This window comes from Micromesistius poutassou, assembly GCF_964030765.1.
Source record: "Micromesistius poutassou genome assembly, contig: SCAFFOLD_4661, whole genome shotgun sequence".
NCBI classification, from domain to species: Eukaryota; Metazoa; Chordata; class Actinopteri; order Gadiformes; family Gadidae; genus Micromesistius; species Micromesistius poutassou.
Window position 1 is genome coordinate 1 of NW_028177826.1, and position 18,466 is coordinate 18,466.

The 18,466-nt window shown below is 45.4% G+C and overlaps 1 protein-coding gene across 1 annotated transcript; it reads right to left on the reverse strand.

Moving 5' to 3' along the window:
- Nucleotides 1-716: 716 nt before the first annotated feature.
- Nucleotides 717-16,973, reverse strand: LOC311375012 (circadian locomoter output cycles protein kaput-like; the record flags this gene model as incomplete). Its single annotated transcript, XM_084490720.1, has 15 exons — nucleotides 16,914-16,973; nucleotides 10,492-10,640; nucleotides 10,039-10,095; nucleotides 9,328-9,482; nucleotides 8,430-8,521; nucleotides 7,592-7,681; nucleotides 7,229-7,349; nucleotides 5,837-5,950; nucleotides 4,237-4,355; nucleotides 3,558-3,640; nucleotides 2,679-2,785; nucleotides 2,414-2,561; nucleotides 1,575-1,662; nucleotides 1,090-1,216; nucleotides 717-814 (listed from the first exon to the last, which is right to left on the reverse strand). Coding segments are annotated over exons 2-15 (1,455 nt in total), but the record flags the coding sequence as incomplete, so codon positions are not given.
- Between the last annotated feature and the right edge of the window lie 1,493 nt (nucleotides 16,974-18,466).

The following is an 18,466-nucleotide window of genomic DNA, read 5'->3' on the forward strand; positions in this document are numbered from 1 at the left end:
GAACAGCAGCCACAGAACTGTGTAGCATCGTCTTAACATTGAGGACTTTGTGTGCGGTTCTCTTATTATCCAGCACTTTTACACTTGGCTATGGTGGCTATTCTGTGCTAAAGAAACCTTTTTCTAAACTAATCCTATCATCTGTTGATGGCTTTGACTTTCAATTATATTTCTCTATTGACTCTATTGATCATATATCTACTCCTTGACTCCGTTCACCTTGACCCAAACAACAGAGGAAGTCAGCAAACACAATAGCGGCTCATTGTGGGGACACAGAACAAAACACACACTCTGAATAACGTGAGACATGAGGATACACAACGTGTGCATAACTGCACTTTGTGGGGACACAGAACAAAACACACACTCTGAATAACGTGAGACATGAGGATACACAACGTGTGCATAACTGCACTTTGTGGGGACACAGAACCTCTACAAACAAACTCTGGATGTAATTTCTTTGACGGGACACTGAACCTCAACATCATACTTTGGATATAATTGCTTTTAGGGGACACAGAACCTCAACACACACACTCTGGATATCACCACACCGCGGGCACACAGCGGGGTAGGGGACGGAGGCTGAGCTGGGGTCAAAGAACAGAACTCAGAGTTCTGTCTGAGCCAACGTCTACAAGGGCATTAACGACAACACTGCGTCCCCTGAAGCTGAACGTGAGCTCCTTAAAGCAGGCGGGGGTACGGACCTTGGAGCCGCCGGGCTGGAGCCTGGCGGTGGAGTTATCCGTCCCGATGGACGTGGACTGCCACGACGGGGTGCAGGGCTCCGTGTACGAGTTAGCGGCTGCAGCAGGGACAGGTTAGCTGGTTAGACACACAGGCTGCTTCATCAAGGGTTGTGTATAGTTAAAATAAGAGTTTGATTCTATTATTCGCCCAGCGTTTGAGCGAGAGCTGTCAACAACGTCAATATTATTCCATCGTTAAACTCCAAACTTCAATCAAGAAATACGAGGAAATAGAAATTCAGACGAGGGTTCAGAGCCAGGTGTCCCTCGACCATGTGACCCCAGGATCATGTGACCCCTGGATCATGTGACCCCCGGTCGTGTGACTTACAGGCGGAGTCGGACAGCCCCAGGTGGGAGGACTTCCTGGAGCCGCGGGAGGAGACGGAACGCGCCGCACTGGTCCGCTCCTTAGGAGGGTCCAGGGTGGAGCAGAAGTCCAGGTACAGCTCCTGGGCCTGGAGAGGAGGAGGAGGAGGAGGAGGAGGAGGAGGGGGAAGAGGAGGAGGAGGAGGAGGAGGAGGAGGAGGAGGAGGAGGAGGAGGAGGAGGGGGAAGAGGAGGAGGAGGAGGAGGAGGAGGAGGAGGAGGAGGGGGAAGAGGAGAGACGATGAAAGGGAGGAGAGACAACAGGGGAGATGAGAGAGGAGAACATTTAGAGAGAGAAGAGAATGGAAGACACAAAATAGGAGAAAGGAATGGTATAGGAGAGGAAAAAGGAGGAGGAGGAGATGAGAAGCTGCTTTGGTACCGGCGGTCTGAACAGAGTGTGGTTCTACTTCTTCAGATCTGTTCTAAGGGTTCATAGCTCCCCTACCTTCACAGAGGAGGGGGCCAGCTCCACGGGGGGGGACATCTCCTCCAGACCCATGGCTCGCCTCCTCTCCGCCCGCACCTCCGCGTAGCTGAGCCCACAAACACAACACACACTCGTCACCTCCGCCACTCCTAAGACGGCTGCGGACAGATGGGGGAGGAGCCAAACAGATGGTCGCTCCTACAGCACTGAGGAAGACTCCTCAATGATGAAGTGTGAAAATGACTCAGAGACCACCCCTTTGTCAACACATTTGGTTACACACCATCTCTTACGGTTTTAATCTCTGTGATCAGCCGACAGAGCAGCCTCTCTGATGTCTGTAACGCTGCCTGTCTTAACATACATATCAAGATGTTCGACTATTGATGGATTGACCATCAATCCATAAATAGCAGGAATTTTTATGAATGATATTTTTGACCATTAGTATGCAAAGTAACAATAATAACCAGTTTAGGTTCTTTGGTTACTTCTCCAACTGTAAACAGTCAGTTAATTTAGAGAGTGCTTATGGGTAATGTCTTCCTGGCCCCTGTGGCTTTGTGGACAAGCAACTGGCTCAGTTGCTCTACTGGGTTACAAACTACAAACTATTATCCATCATATGTAGCTTGGAATTGTCCCCTGAAAATAATCATACTTAAAGTTCCCCTTATGTCATACTGAACCGCTTTATTGATCCATCGGTTTCGATTATTTTTTTTAAATGGTGCTCCGCGTGTGACGTTCACCCGATGACCTCTTGACCTCTCAAGACCCTGAAGGACTCCTCCTGACCCCTGACCTCTGACCCCTGACCTAGGCCTGACGGAGAGCAGCGGGGGGGGGCCACCCACCTGACAACAGTGTGGGTGCAGACGATGAACTCGGGCTTGGAGTTCCACTGGTGGTAGGTGATGTAGTAGTGCGTCTGCAGCCAGATCCACTGCTGGCCTTTGGTCAGGAAGCGGTAGTAGCAGGACTTCCCCTTCCCTAGCTGCATGACTGGGGAAGGGAGGGGTGAGTGAGTGAGTGAGTGAGTGAGTGAGTGAGTCTCACAGTGTTTGAGCATGTGTATTGTGAGAGAGTGAGTGAGTGAGTGAGTGAGTGAGTGAATCTCACGGTGCTTGTGACACTGGGCGATGAGCTCCAGGTCGTCCACGTGGTAGTAGTCGTAGCCTGACGTCCCCAACACCTCGAAGGGGAGGTAGCCGATGATGGGAGACGCTCTGTGCATACACACACACACACACACACATACACACACACACACACACACACACACAACACAACACAACATGCACACATGTGCACACACAGACACGCACACACACACACACACACACACAGAGGAGTCATAAGCATATATATATATATATATATATATAATATATTTTTTATACATATATATTTTTCACATCACATTTTACAAAACAACCAAAACAATTTCCCAATAACTCCAATAATTATAAAGTTATGCTGTTATAGAGAACAAACTGTATGAACCTCACATTCGGTTTGCGGAGACACTGCCTGCGGTCTTTGCATCAGTAAGTACAATATTTAACACGGTCTCAACTGAGGAGGAATCTTATCGCCGTCCTCAGCTTGGCTCTGCCCTCTGAACTCTGACCTCAGGACAGAACATCTAGACCGATTTCTGCCGGCGTATCCTGGGTACCATGACTGCTCTGTGCTTTGATTAGAGATGGGCTGCTGTCGAGTGGGTGTTTGTAAATCTGCTCCATCGATCGTTAGCTGATGATAACGATTTGAGGTGAGTGTCTGTAAGGCCAGGAGGTCGTGACCTGGATATGAATGCTCTCTCAGTGGTGCTTGTTTTGCAAGCAGTTTGAGTCTCTACCAACAGCAGGACGGTCCTACTCATGCGTGGACAGCACCTTGTGGGTCTCAACTCATCTGTAGCGTGTCCCATCAGTGTGTGGTGCGCTTCTATCTGTTCTAGTTCTACATAAAAAGTAAATCCAGCGTGGTCCCCACCTGTGATCCAGGAACAGGAACTTCCACTCCAGACTGTGTCTGGACGTGAACTCGTCGCAGGGGTCTTCAACGTTGCACAGATCCTGAAAACAAAAAGACAGATTGTCCCTCCAGCCGATTAGAAACCAGCCGGTTAGAGGTCAAAGTTGAAACAGACAAGAATTGAGCGTTGAAACAGTGACCTCGGCTGGAGAACCAGGAGCATCGATCTACTGCTGCTCACTGTGGGATAACTCACATTTAGAAGAAAGGTTGGGAAAATCTTGCCATGGATGTTTTCAATAACGATTACTATCTCACTAAATTGAAAGGGTTTACAGTAAGTAAACCCTTTTAACTTACCGTTTAAAATGTAAAGTTTAGAATGATCTGATGATCTGATGATCTGAGCGGTCATGAAGGTTTTTTAGACAAAACCGTCAAACGTTGCATTAAACCAGCGTCACACTGCTTGAGCCACGGTGCACAGCCAATAAAAAACGTCCATTCTGGTAAAGGGTTTCAACCAGGAGAAGCAGCAACGTTCCGATTACACAGAAATGTTCCCCGACTCTCTCTGTGAGACATAGATGGATTTATTGACCAACTGAAGAGATATGGGGTTCATCTCCACTTTAATGCTTATTAAGATGGAGATACATCAAAAAGACAGTCCTGTTGTAGGAACTAGGGGCGTCACCTTGAGGAACTGAGGAGTGACCAGGCGCACCGTGGCGATGAGGCACACCTGCTCCTCCAGCGAGGACTGGAGGGTTCGGGGTAAGGCCAGCTCCAGGCTGTTACAGGAGGACGTAGGCACTGGGGGAGGACATAACACGTTCAGCAAGGGGCACTGAGACCAACACCAGAGGTTCTCCTAGCTGCTTTCAGCTCCTCAGAATGAAACGTGGTAAGATGGACATTGAGATGGATTTTGTAGATTTCTAATAGTGGTACAGACTTTTCGATTCAAGGAGTTACAGTTTTTCACAATTGCTTAAACATATTTCCTGATATACTACCTCACTTTCTCAAAACCCTAAAACACAAATTTCAAAACTCACACACAAAATGCTAAAAATCCAAAATTCTACACTTCTCTTGCAAAAGCACACTTTGCCCTCAAAACAGTGTTAACTCTTCACTAAATGGTATTTTTTTATACTATGAATGCTTCATCAGTTCAATTATGCTTTTGCATGTTGAGTGTTACACTGTCACCTGGTGTAAAATATAACCTAATGTTAATGTTTTTAGGTTCTAATAGAAAACAACACACAATACTTTACAACAAATACTGTATTTGTATCCAAAATGTGTAGTCTACTATAAATCACAGCAAACAGGATGAAAACAGGATGAAATGAAAGAGATAACAGAAAATAGGCAATACTGTAAACAAAACATCTGAATGAATGAATGAATGATCGAATTAATGCATTTTTATTGGTCATAACCAAAGGGTAGGGCAGAAGCTTCAGCTTATATCAAACACCCCGTTTGCATATACATGCATACACTTACCTACATAAATACATACACGTACACATACCCATAAGGGTCAATACTTATATCCAGTACATTTCCACCATAAGATGGATAATATCCTAAATAATCATCATCCTGTTTGTTGTGATTTACAGTAGACTGCACATTTTGGAAACAAATACAGTATTTGTTGTTACTGTAAAGTTTTGTGTGTTGTTTTCTATTTGAGTGTACGTAAAAACATATGGCAATATTTTACACCCAACAGGTGACAGTGTAATACTGAATATGCAAAAGCATAATTCTACTGATGAAGCATTCAGATAGTGTTTTCCATTCATACTATAGTGTTTTCCATTCTGCACACCAGTGTTCAATGGGGTGAAATGTCTACTCATATGATGTATGTTTCTCATTTGAAAAGAAAATACCATTTAGGGAAGAGTTAACACTGTTTTGAGGGCAAAGTATGCTTTTGCAAGAAAAGTGTAGGATTTAGCATTTTGTGTGTGAGTATTGACCATTATACAAGGTGGATTAAGTCTGGTACTAAGCTAGGTAAAATTATACAAGGTGGACTAAGTCTGGTACTAGGTTAGGTTAGGTCTTTTGATATAGGTGTGCTAAGTCTAGTACTAAGTAAGGTCTAGTGATACCAGGTGTGCTAAGTCTGGTACTAAGCTAGGTCTAGTGATACAGGTGTGCTAAGTCTGGTACTAAGTTAGGTCTAGTGATATAGGTGTGCTAAGTCTAGTACTAAGTAATGTTTAGTGATACCAGGTGTGCTGCACGGTGAATAACTGGATATTTACCATTGTTGTGGAACTTGAAGTCTCCTATGAACTTGACATACTCGTAGATGGGAGGCTCCTTCAGGTCCATGTTTCCCCTCGCCAAGTGACAACAGAACTCCACATGAGACTCACCTGGAGGAGGAAGAGGAAGAGGAGGAGGAAGAAGAGGAAGAGGAGGAGGAGGAGGAGAGGGGAGGAGGAGAAATAGGAGGAGGAGAGGGGAGGAAGAGGAGGAGCAGGAGGAGGAGGAGGAGAGGGGAGGAAGAGGAGGAGGAGAGGGAAGGAGGAGAGGGGAGGAAGAGGAGGAGAGGGGGCGGTGAGGGGAGGACGAGGAGGAAGAGGAAAGGGGGAGGAGCAAGAGGAGAAGGGGAGGAGGAAGAAGAAGAGGAAGAGGAGGAGGACGAGGACGAGGAGGAGGAGGGGGAGGAGGAGGAGGAGGAGGAGGAGGAGGGGGAGGAGGAGGAGGAGGTGGGGCGGGAGGAGAGGGAAGGAAGAAGAGGAAGAGAGGGGTGGAGGAGGAAGAGGAGGAGGAGAGGGAGAGGAGAGGAGGAGGAAGAGGAAGAAGAGGAGGAGGAGGAGGAGGAGGAGGATGAAGTTGAAGAGGAGGAGGAGGAGGAGCAAGAGGAGGAGGAGGGGTAGGAGGAGATAGTCATTAGAACATTGAAGAACTCCTCATCTTCTGCGCCGTGACTTAAGCCCAGCTGACCCGTCCAGGATTAAGGTCACCGTCTGGAGCCCTTTGCCCCGGGCATCACTCAAGGTTACCGTGGTAACACATAATGATTAGCCGCCCGTCCCCCTAACTATAGCAGCACCAGCGGGCTAGCCACCTATTATTAGCTAAAGTGTTTCCCAACGCTGCGCTGTGAAGGGTAATCCAATAGAGGGAGATCATATTAACACAGGGAGACGTTAAAACGGTCAGAAACGGTAAGAGTGAGGTGAGAGGTTAACACCACAGCTCTGCAGACGCTTGGCGTCCACGAGGGAGACGCTGTCCACTCTGACAGAGAGACCAACGCGTGTTTTAAAGAAGTTCTGTGGCAAGCTAATTAGTGAGACTGATTCATGATGTCAGCGGCACAGTACAAAATAAAAACTTTAAAATGAAAGGTAATGAAATTATGTGAATTTGACATTTAAATTGAATGAATTTAAAAGGATTTGACACTTCAATTGAATGAATAGGATTGAGTTTAACATTTAAATCTAATGAATTTGAATGAGTTTGACATTTAAATTGAATTAATTTTGTCTGGATGGGACGAGTAAAGCACTATCTTTGACATTACAACGATAAAGAAGACCGGCAGAGGTAGAAAACTAAATCAAATCACTGGTTCTGGGAGACAGGGAGGGGGGGGGGGGGGGGGGGGAGCCGGAGGAGAGACGTCGGGGCGGGGCACTCACTGTCGAGGAAGTCGGAGCTGGCGGGGTCGGAGCTCAGCATGTGGGAGGACAGCAGCTTGTAAACGTCGCTGTGCTCGCGCTCCGGCAGGAAGTTCAGGATGTTCTGGTCCACCATGTCTGACTGAGAGCAGCAGGAGGAACACTCTGGGGTTAGGCTCTCAATGCTCTGAGACCACCAGCAGGAACCAAATAGTGCTGAGAGTCTCAGTGTACTGAGACCACCAGGAGGAACCAGCTAGGGGTGAGGGTCTCAGTGTTCTGAGACCACCAGGAGGAACCAGCTATGGGCGATGGTCTCAATGCTCTGATTGCCCTCATTACAGTGGGATATATATTTCTCTTGTTGTCTTGAGGATATCTTACCGGCAGGTGTCCAATCAGAGAAGAGACGCTGTCTGACACATAGATGATATTTCCGTCCGTCGTCAAGGCAACCAGGAAGCCATCTAAAGCCTGGAAACAAAACATGACCGAGGTCAGCGGCAGCATGGTGAGAGGTCCGGGTCGTAGAACGGTCGCTCCCTGTTGTTTTATGGTCGGATCGATGGTGTGCTGTGTCTGTTTCTTGTGTGTCTAAATTGCCAAGCCTATTATTTACCAGCCTGTGGGTGTGATCTGCAGGGTCACAGGAGCTGTTGACATCGCTATTGATGTGTGATGGTGCATTGTAAATGGCTTTGGAGTGAGGCCTGGACAGAGAGGTGAGGGTTTTAAGGTAATCCAGCTCACTCTGGCTGGTTTCTCCACATTGCTACCCAGCGTCTATGAGCCTGTGGGTCTGATCTGCAGACCGGGTCGTAGGAGATCATTGACATAGCTTTTGATATAAAAGTTTAAAAGTTGTTATAAAAGGTCCTGTATGTACAAACAGTGGTGTGCCAAATTGGCAAAAGTGCAAAAAACGTTGAACCAGTGACAGACTGAAGCTAGAGGCTAGCGGCTAGTCCAGTGGTCAGCCTATAGGAGGGACCTTTCATTCAGCCTTGGTTGAATGTTCTGACTTACTCCTGAAGTATCTCACCTCTACTGTCAGACAGCAGTTAGTTTAACCTATACTGCTAACCTCCAATACTAGTTTACTAGTCTGGCTTATCCCTCAAGTATCTCACCTCTACAGTCATCAGGTAGCAGTTAGTTTGAACCTCTCTTCACCTACTCTACAACTGCTGACCTCCAGCGTAGTTTGGCGGTGTGGTCTCACCTCCAGCATGAGCTGAGTGAACTCCTCGTTGCTCAGGAAGGAGGGCTTCCAGTCCTGCCTCACGTCACAGCTGTCGTTCTGGGCCGACATGTCTGGAGGAGAGATGGCCAACAGTTAGCCATTAGCAGCACTGCGCTCAGCTCAGACACTGAATCAGACGGATTAGCAACACTCACTCCCCCAGAAGAGTTTGGAACGGCTCCCTGAAACCTTTTAAATGAACACAAGGAACTGAACTTCAAATGAAGTGTTCCAGCCTAGTGAAAGTATAGACCATTATCTAATAACTTAAGATGTGTTTGATTTATATAAACGCTAACTCCTCCATCTTACCCAGCAGCAGTGAACTAATTATAAACACTGATGATCAAACCTCAAAGCAAATATCAACACTGTTCTCTGGGCGCTAACTATTTAGTCATGTAGCGTAGCAGACGCTTTTACCCAAAGCAACTAGCATCCAGAGCAGGTAGTGGTTAAACAGTAGAGATACAGGTCATTAAGGAGCAGGTAGGGGTTAGACAGTACAGAGACAGGTCATTAAGTGACCTGGTCATACGCACTTTGAGTCTGCCTTGTGTATGAAAAGTGCTATATAAATAAAGTTGCCTTGCCTTGCCTTGCCTTAAGGAGCAGGTAGGGGTTAGACAGTACAGAGACAGGTCATTAAGGAGCAGGTAGGGGTTAGACAGTAGAGAGACAGGTCATTAAGTTGCAGGTAGGGGTTAAGGGTCATCTAGCTCTAAAAGGCCTACAGGTACACCGAGGACATTGGGGATTGGGAGACCCAGGACCCAGGACCTCTCGGCTGGAAGTCCAACACCCTAATGTGTTGGACTTCCAACACCCTAATGCTACCCCCCTCCCAGACGGATCCCTAGAGAAAACAAGAGGGAACCTTTCTGCTTCTGCAGGAAGCCGATGGTCCTCTGCAGGATGGTGGACTTGTCCATCTTGCAGGGCAGCCCCTGGACCTGCAGCATGGTGCACAGCTCCTTGATGAGCACGTTGAACTGGTCCCTCCGCTTCTTCTCCGACTTGTTCCGGGACGCCCTGCCCTCGCACACCACCGAGAGGAACCACAGGTCAGGTAGAGCACAGTGAGGTGGAGCACAAAGTGGAACCACAGGTTAGGAAGAGTACAGGGTGAGGTGGAGACACAAAGTGAGGTGGAGCACAGGGTGAGGTGGAGAACACAGTTAGGTGGAGACACAAGGTGGAGACACAAGGTGGAGACAAGGGGTGAGGTGGAGACACAAGGTGGAGACAAGGGGTGAGGTGGAGACACAAGGCGGAGATACAAGGTGGAGATACAAGGTGGAGACACAAGGTGGAGACACAAGGTGAGTTAAGTTGGAGACCAGCTCGAAGAGCACCTCAAACGATGTATGATAGAGAAAGAAGACAGAACAACAGGAATATTATATATATATATATATATATATATATATATATATATATATATATATATATATATATATATATATACAAAGATACAAAGAGACTAAAACATGAACCGCTTATATATATATATATATATATATAAGCGGTTCATGTTTTAGTCTCTTTGTGTGACAGTCCAACAGAACTAGTTCCACAGTTTCAGTACCTTTTAGCTCGATCCTTTTCATCTTCTTCCAGTAAATCGTCAACACAGCTGCTGGTGCTGAAAGCCGGAACAAAACAGGACAAAATGATTGCCATTCTTGAAATGAGTCCCCTCATTTGAGTGGTCATTTATAGAGATACGTGTGAGGTGACACAAAGATACAAAGATCTTTAATCATGAACCCTTAGAGAAGAACATCTCCTACGTCACAGCGTGGACGTTGTGGTTAGTTAATACTCTTGTTAAAGCTGCGGTAGGCAATTCATTTAAGAGGCTTTTTTTGTCATAAAAAAGAGGGGGTTTCAGTTGGATACTTTCAAAATCTAGATATCTCTGTGCCTACCATAAAAGTGCCTACCCCAGCTTTAACATCTTAATAGTTGCTTAATGACAATACGATTTTATGAAAGAGTGGTCGATAGTTTGCTCAAGTATCAGGTGAGTTCTACTCACTCCCATTCCCTGCGACTGGAAGCGCAGGGTCCGCTGAAGTCTGACAGGCTGTCCATCACTCGGCCCCCTGCTGGCCTGTGTGACCTCCGCCCATCCAGTCTGGACCTAGTGCCCCTGGAAACCTGGCTGGGAAACCCTGTCACTGGTGTCTGGAGGGAGGGAGGGAGGGAGGGAGGGAGGGAGGAAGGAAAGAAGTGACAGAAATTACAACCCTTCAATTCAATTATTCTTGTAGCATTTGCAAACATGCCAACATTTACCACCTTTCACTTAAATGTAAATATAGGCTGAACCAGAGTGTAGCTATGGTGTGCTACAATGAGGTGAGGAAGCGGAGGAGGAGGAGGAGGAGGAGGCTGTGACCTAGAAACAGGGGAGCAGCACTGTGTCTGTACAGAGCATATGAGACTGCTCTGGGCAGGGTTCCCTTCCCATCCTGGGACAGACAGGGAGCGCTGTCTCCTGGAATGGAGACGACTGAAGAAAACGCTGAAGACGCTGAGAAAAGAGGAGAACCGCGTGTTCACGACCCACTGACGTTGTGCTGACGGGAACGATGAACCCGATGCACGAGAAACGGGTTCCCTGCGAAGAGCAAACCAGATATGACGGGGTTGAAGGTCATGTTTCTTCATCTCATCATTTAGACGCTTTCATCCAAAGCTTCAACAGAGTGAATTCAGACCGATGTCTTTGAGAAGCGGGTAAGGGTTGGGGGGCATCCTTCTCTACGATGCCTACAGGTGGGCTGCGGACGTCGGGCATCGAACCCAGAACCTTTCAGCAGGGAGTCAACACCCTACACACCCACTAGACTCTCCCCTATGACACAATGTGTATTTGGTTGTACTGTATCAATGCATCCCCTTTATCTGACAGACCCAGCAGAGGTTATTAATCAGGGAGGGAGACTCACAACAATAACACCACCTTCATAATCCCGGTCATCGTCCTGGTGACCCAGAGCAATAACAGATAGGAGGTATTATTAGTGCGCCTGAGCTTGTTTCCTGTGCCTTCAGTTCCTTTTGGCTGTCTTCATCGAGTGACGACTGAATGAATCTGACACCATCACACAGACTCTTTCCAACGTTTCTGTAGGATCTACTACAGCTTCTTGTTTTTATATTCAGTATTTGATGCACAATACATACCCTTGAGGAATATAACTGATTTTAATGTTCTTTTTTTTACATGTATATTTTCCTCTAATTGTCTTCTCTTACTCTTCTATTGTCTTTTTTATTTAATTCATTTTCTAAATATATATTTTTTCTTTACAAACCGTTGCCCACACGATTAATCAAGTATTCCAACACCAAGAAAAAGCCATATGCTCAAGTTAAGGATAAAGTACAGGAGCATGTTCATAAAATAACCCAGTGTGGAGTACAAGGGTTTGGAGTAGAGAACCTGACATCATCAGATATCATTCAGATCAGAAACACCCTCAGGAACCAAGAAAGCCTGGCACACATGGAGCTGCTGTATTACATCTGTCAGCCCACGCAGTTAACACAGAATCACACTCCACTGGTTTTAGGTCAGTGATTCTGAGCACAGCCTGCCAAAAAGTCCCCAAAAGACCCTGACTCAGTGACGTCTGGTGTCTAATGTGAAGATGTGTCATACTAATTAACACATGTAGCTGCCTTCATGGAGGAGAAGGGGTCGTAACCTTGGCGATGCCTCTGCGGGCTGCGAAGGTGAGGTTGGGGCCCACGGAGATGGAACAGCAGCAGTTGAACACAGAAGTGTAATGATAATAATCATGATGATAATAATGTGTGATGATATCTCGCTGAACATCGGCAGCTAGCTGGGACGAGCCACTTGGCAGAGGTAGCACCATCTGCTGACCAGAAGAGCTAGAGTCCATCTGACGTCCAGAGCTTTAAATATAGACAGTCTTGTTGGTTTCATCAGCTAACATAACTCTCTTTTAGAGGTTTTCATCAACTTGCCGTTTAAAACTTTGAATCCTGGTAGCGAATGCAGTCGGCGTTGTTCTGGCAAGACACAAGAACCATTGTTTCCACACAGACAGGATCAGCGATTATTACTTGGGTTCAGTGGAAAAGTTGTTGTGTGAATGTATTTAAGGATGACACAGGATGCAATCTGGACCTTCGTTAGAGACACCTCCGTGCCTTTACAAAGTTTGCTTGGAGGGAAAGATTAGAGCATCTTGTCGTCATAAAGGCAACAAACCAACATGTTATTGCTAAACATCTCTTCCAGAGAACGGATGTCTGACTAATGACACATGCACAATTATTATGGGATCTTCAAGGCTGAGCTTATCTCATCCCACACATTTGACCTGAAGCCCAGCAGCAGACAGAGCTGAGCTGTTCAATACAGAGGGCAAACTGAGCAGGAGGAACAGACTTAATGATGAACGAAAGCTACAAGCGTTTGGTCTTCAGAATTCTGTGAAGACGTTATTCCGGGCCCGTCAGAGTTATTTCTTCAGAAGTTAATTTTCTAAATAATCTCAAAAGCGAAGGCTTTGGCCTCTACTTTCCCTGGTGAACAAAGGCATTGGCTGCAGATCAGAGTTCCTTTGAGGGATTTAAGAACTTCCCTTCCGCGTAAACAACAGCCATTTCTGTGAAACAACTGAATAATGGAAAGTCTCATCATGGCTTGATTATATATGCTGCATGAAGAATTTTGTTTTGCATAACTGAAAGACTATCGACTGTTTGGGGGGCAACATTTGAAGGGTTGTCTCATGCCAGATGAAATGCAGGCTGAGTATACAATACAAAAGTCTCTTCATATAACTTTGTTCTCCGAACCTCTCAAGTTTGGGAATGCAAGGTTACACAAACTCTCTCTGAACTTGTTGAACTTGTCTAAATCGCCCTCAGCCATTTGTGTGGCGTAACACATTAACCAACAAAAAAAAACCTTTGTAGGAACATCTGTTGAATGCACTTGCCCTATGAAACACAAGTGAGCACATATTAACCCGATATTAAGGTATGAATAGGGACCAAACGTTTCTGTCACACAGAACGTGACAGCGCTGGGATTGAGGTGAAAACCCAAAGGTTTGCTGAAGTTTGACTTTAGATTCATGCAGTCTCTAATCACGAACTCCATTGATCAATCTTTTGACAATTGAATCAATGGATCAATCTGTAACCGCCGGCCACCACCTTACACCTGGCCCTCCAACGCTGATGGAGTGGGTCGGGCTTGACCACCACCACGCCTCTCTACGTTTACACACTGCAACAGAGTGCAGTGACAGCTGCCTGGTCCCTTGAACTCTGGACACTGGAAGCTAGCAGGTCCAAGTTCACGCGTGTCGACGCGGTCAAGTACAGAGGGGCCGCGTTAATGTGTCTCCGAGGAGATAAGGGGCCAATCAGTAACCTGTTTCTTTACTGCCCCGATGGCTTCCCCGGCCGTGTGAAGTGCCTGTAATCATTCCAACCTTGGAATCCTGGTTCTTCCTGAACGGCAGCTCTGCTTGAGAGCTCAGGGTTCATGGGTTCACGAGTTTACGTTAACCCATTGAAATATGGAAATATTTCAGAGAAGCTTTATCTGCTGCTGCAATAATTAGTGGCACATTAATACAGATAATTAATTGTTATGCCGTCGCAGGTGTGTGTTAAGTGTGTGTTTTATAACAGCTTAGAGCCATCAGAATCATTATTTTTTTAATAAAGGATTTTTCTCCAGTTTTTTCAAAATGACGGTATTATCTTATTGACATTGATAGCAGTTATTATACTAGCACCCTGCGGGTGATCCAGATAAACTCCACTCCCTCGCACCACCTAGTGGGCAGGAAAAGCCACTGGTAGAGTCTCTGTAAGGCTGGGAGCACTGGGCAGTGGAGCCCCAGATGAACACCAGGCATTTCACACCCTGGTAAAACTATGGCTTCCAGAAACTTCTCTCTGATTACTTCTAGAAAAGCCATGCATCACTGCCAATAATATCCTTCGCCATGGGTCTGTGTTTCTTCATATCGGAAAACATGTCCTACACACAGAGCCAATACTCAACATGTTTAAAACAACACCTTGGTTTGCAGGTAAAAGAAGTGTGTCAATGATTATCTTCTGACCTTCTTATCTTCTCACCGCACACCTCCAGTTCAGCTTCATCCATATCTCTATCCTGTATCTCTACATCTGTATCTCTATCCTGTATCTCTACACCTGTATTTCCACATCTGTATCTCTATCCTGTAAATGTACATCTCTCTATCTCTATCCTGTATCTCTAGATCTGTATATCTACATCTGTGTCTCTTTAATTTATCTCTTCCTCTGTATCTCTACATCTGTAACCCTACATCTGTGTCTCTTTAATGTATCTCTATATTTGTACAGATTCTCTGTATTTCATGATGTCTCTGTATATATATTTTTGAACATGTAAACCAAACAGACAGGCTGACAGACAGACAGGCAGGCAGGCAGGCAGGCAGGCAAACAGACAGGGAAATAGAGAAATAGAGAGATAGCTCCTTATTTATACACTGAAGTGTACGGCCAAGTCTTCTGAGGTTAAAGGCTAGATGCCAGCCATCCAGACCAGCAGACTTAACGAAGCAGACGAGAGGTGACATATTTATTACATGCTCTGCCAACAGAAGACCAGCCAGGCTCTGCTGAGCACGGCCATGAGGGGCTTTCAAGAGCCTGAGTATTAATGCCGTTCTTTATAATAATATAATATAATAATACTCCACAAATGATCAAAGCTGAGGTCCAAAATACATTTTTTAACAATACATACATACATATATAATGATAATAATGACATTATTACATAATTATCATAATTATCTTTGTATGGCCATTTGATTAAGTCATGTCTTTAGTCGTCCAACTTGACCACGTGATCTAATGACACACACCCTGAAAGGAGACGGGGAATCGGAAACATGTTTTATACAAACAGCCTTGTCTAATGCAATGTGGCACATATTCCATTACACAGCAGACCCTGAAATGACTCCCTGGTAGTCCTAAAGTCTTATGAAAGACATGAAATCACAGTGACGAAAAAGAATAAGAAGAAAATAACGTTAATTCTCATGTCCTTTTTAAAGATGTTCCGATAGCATTTTTTCCTTTCCGATACCGATTCTGATTCCTGAACTTGAGTATCGGCCGATACCGAGTATATACCGATACAGCATCTAGAACTGTAACTACAAATATTAGTGTTTGTGAAATTCTTTGCCTAAAGGAGCTAGTCATGTGACGGTACTGGATCGGCGCATAGACTTGCGTACTTGCCGATACCAGATACTACATTTTAGGCAGTATCTGAGGAATTTCCAATACTGGTTTCAGTACTGGAACAACTCATACTTTTTGTAGTGAAGAGCGACTTGTAGTTCATTCGTTTTAAGATGGAAGCAGGAGGAGAGACCAGGCTAATCACCAGTAGATCCGACCAGGTGTCTAAGGTCTGTGAGGAGTGGATTCTATGGTCGGCACTACAGAAACATCTCCATCAGACTCCCCAGAAAACCTGCTAGTATGGTAGAGTTGAATCAGTATTGACACAGAGGAATATCCTTGCCTGCGTTCCTGTCTCATCAGCAGGAGGTTCTGCTCAGAAGTGTTCAGTCAACGGTTCAAACATCTTCAGGAAACACCTGAGGATCTTGGTCTTTTTCAACATGTTTTTAATCATTGATATGAATAAATAAAGTAATTTATTCATATCATAATTTATAATTTAAAAATAATCTTTTGTGTGGTTGTTATAGGTAAACATGTTATCACACACACACACACACACACACACACACACACACACACAAAAAAAATAATACAGTCCTCGATATGACTGAAGTGTAAAGCAAACTTATGCGACCCTCCCTCAGGAACACACTGAAGAACTCGGTCACCTTTACCTTTGACATGCACAGGAAAAAACACAAACAGTACATCAACAACCCGTTAACACACCGTTTAGTTTAGTTCACCAGCACCCTGCCGGGCCACTCAAATAGCCTCAACCTGAGACTTGAGCCCGGAATAGTCCACGCTGCTTTGTTTTGCTCCGTTTATAACCGTGGTTAGAGCTGGAGATCGCCGAGCACACATCATGAACCTCAGAAAATAGGTGAGGACAACCTGTAAGAACCGGCCAGTGGTACAGTGTGGGCTCCGGCTCATGACACTGTGTCATATGCCTTTCATATGCTTTCTGCAGTAAGGACTACTACCTTGACACTCCTACATTAATACCATAGTAGTACAGCAGCCCGCTCAGCCACAGCGGTCCGGAACACGACTCACTGGGTCTCTAAAGTCCGACATGAGTCCACTCTGTCAGGAGAACTTCATGTTCCCCGACTCTAAACCCGGTGACAGCCGCATCTCCTCACCGTCCAGCCGAAGGAGGAACACGAAACACAGGCGAACCGCACGTACCTCGATTACAAGTCCTCAGCAGAACCTCCTCCATGCCGGACACGGGCTCTCAGGCTCAACTCCGGCTGATAGTCTCCATCAGACGGGGCTCCACCATCCACCAGCGCAGCGCCTTCACATTGCATAACCGGCCGTAAAACGGGTGCTTTTGGGGGGACCCGAGGAGCGGTGTCCCCGGAGTGGGTCTGTAGGGGAACAGCCCGTGTGATTTAGTCCAGATAAACGAGAAGCCGGTCTCCTCCTCGCAGAGCTCCGGGTATTTTCTCGGTTGTAAACACCGGCGAGAGGCCGGGGAGAAAGTAGGTCAGCCGGCAGGAGCTCCACTCGACATCCCCGGCGGAGTGCTGTGTGCGCAATGAGCACCAGCGCCTAGTGACGGGACACCAGACTGCAGGTCTTGCACAAGTGCGTGATGCGCGGTAATACGTGGTGTTAAAGAGCAGGACGCGGTGCTCTAGTCTAGAGTCTAGTGGCTGTATCGTGTGTTTTAGCGCACACGGGTCGGGTGGAGGAGAAGGGGATTTCTGCTCCACGGTGAGAACGGTCTGTGCGATTAAATGCTCCCGTCTGCTGAGTCCTGTTTACCGGGTAACATGCACTTGGCTGTGGGGTCGGGGCTCCGCGTTTACACTCACACGTGTTGGAAGGTCAATTGACCCGTGCCCGAAGTAAATAGAACTTCCAACACTTAAGAAACATGACAATTTCTTATGGACTATTTTCTTATTTTTTACCTGACATACTTTAACTGAGTGGTAACCTTTCAGAGATCACTTCAATGGATGTAATAGATCAATGTTATCCGGTTGTGTGGTGATTATTTTGTCTTTGATGTAGCCTACATTGTGACTATCTATAGCAAACAACATCAGGCATTAATTAATTAGTTAGTTATATAGTTATTAGGGGTGTGACATACACAAAAGTCCCGATTCGGTACGTACCTCGGTTTTTAAGTCACGGTTCGGTATGTTTTTCGGTACAGCAGTTTTTATTATTTTATTTTTATTAAACAATTGGATTTAGATTTGATTTATTAAATTGTATCAAACAAATGCCTTACACAAATGGAAAGACATCAAATACAATTGAGGATAAAAACACAATAAAGTCCAGGACTTATTTCCATTGTGGTCCTCAACAAAAAACATCAGGACAAGTCAAGACACTCACAGTGTGTCATAATCAATAAAAACTTTAGTCAAAAAATTATATATATATTTTTTTTTCTTGGTAGGCCTACGTATCGAAATGAAACGTGCATCGAACCGTTAGACCCGTACCAAAAAATTTCGGTACGAATGAGTGTATCGTTACATCCCTAATAGTTATAGTTTAATAGTTATAATATAACTATTAGTTATAAATATAATTATACTTATATAATATTACACCACAATTCACATGTGCTTTGTAGCCTATTAGTAGCCTATTAATTCTTCGTTTTACTCATACCCAAATATTATTATTATTAGATTATAATATTTTTATTATAGTATCTAGAAGCATACCGTGATACTCAAATAAAAGAAACGTTAAAATATTTATAGACT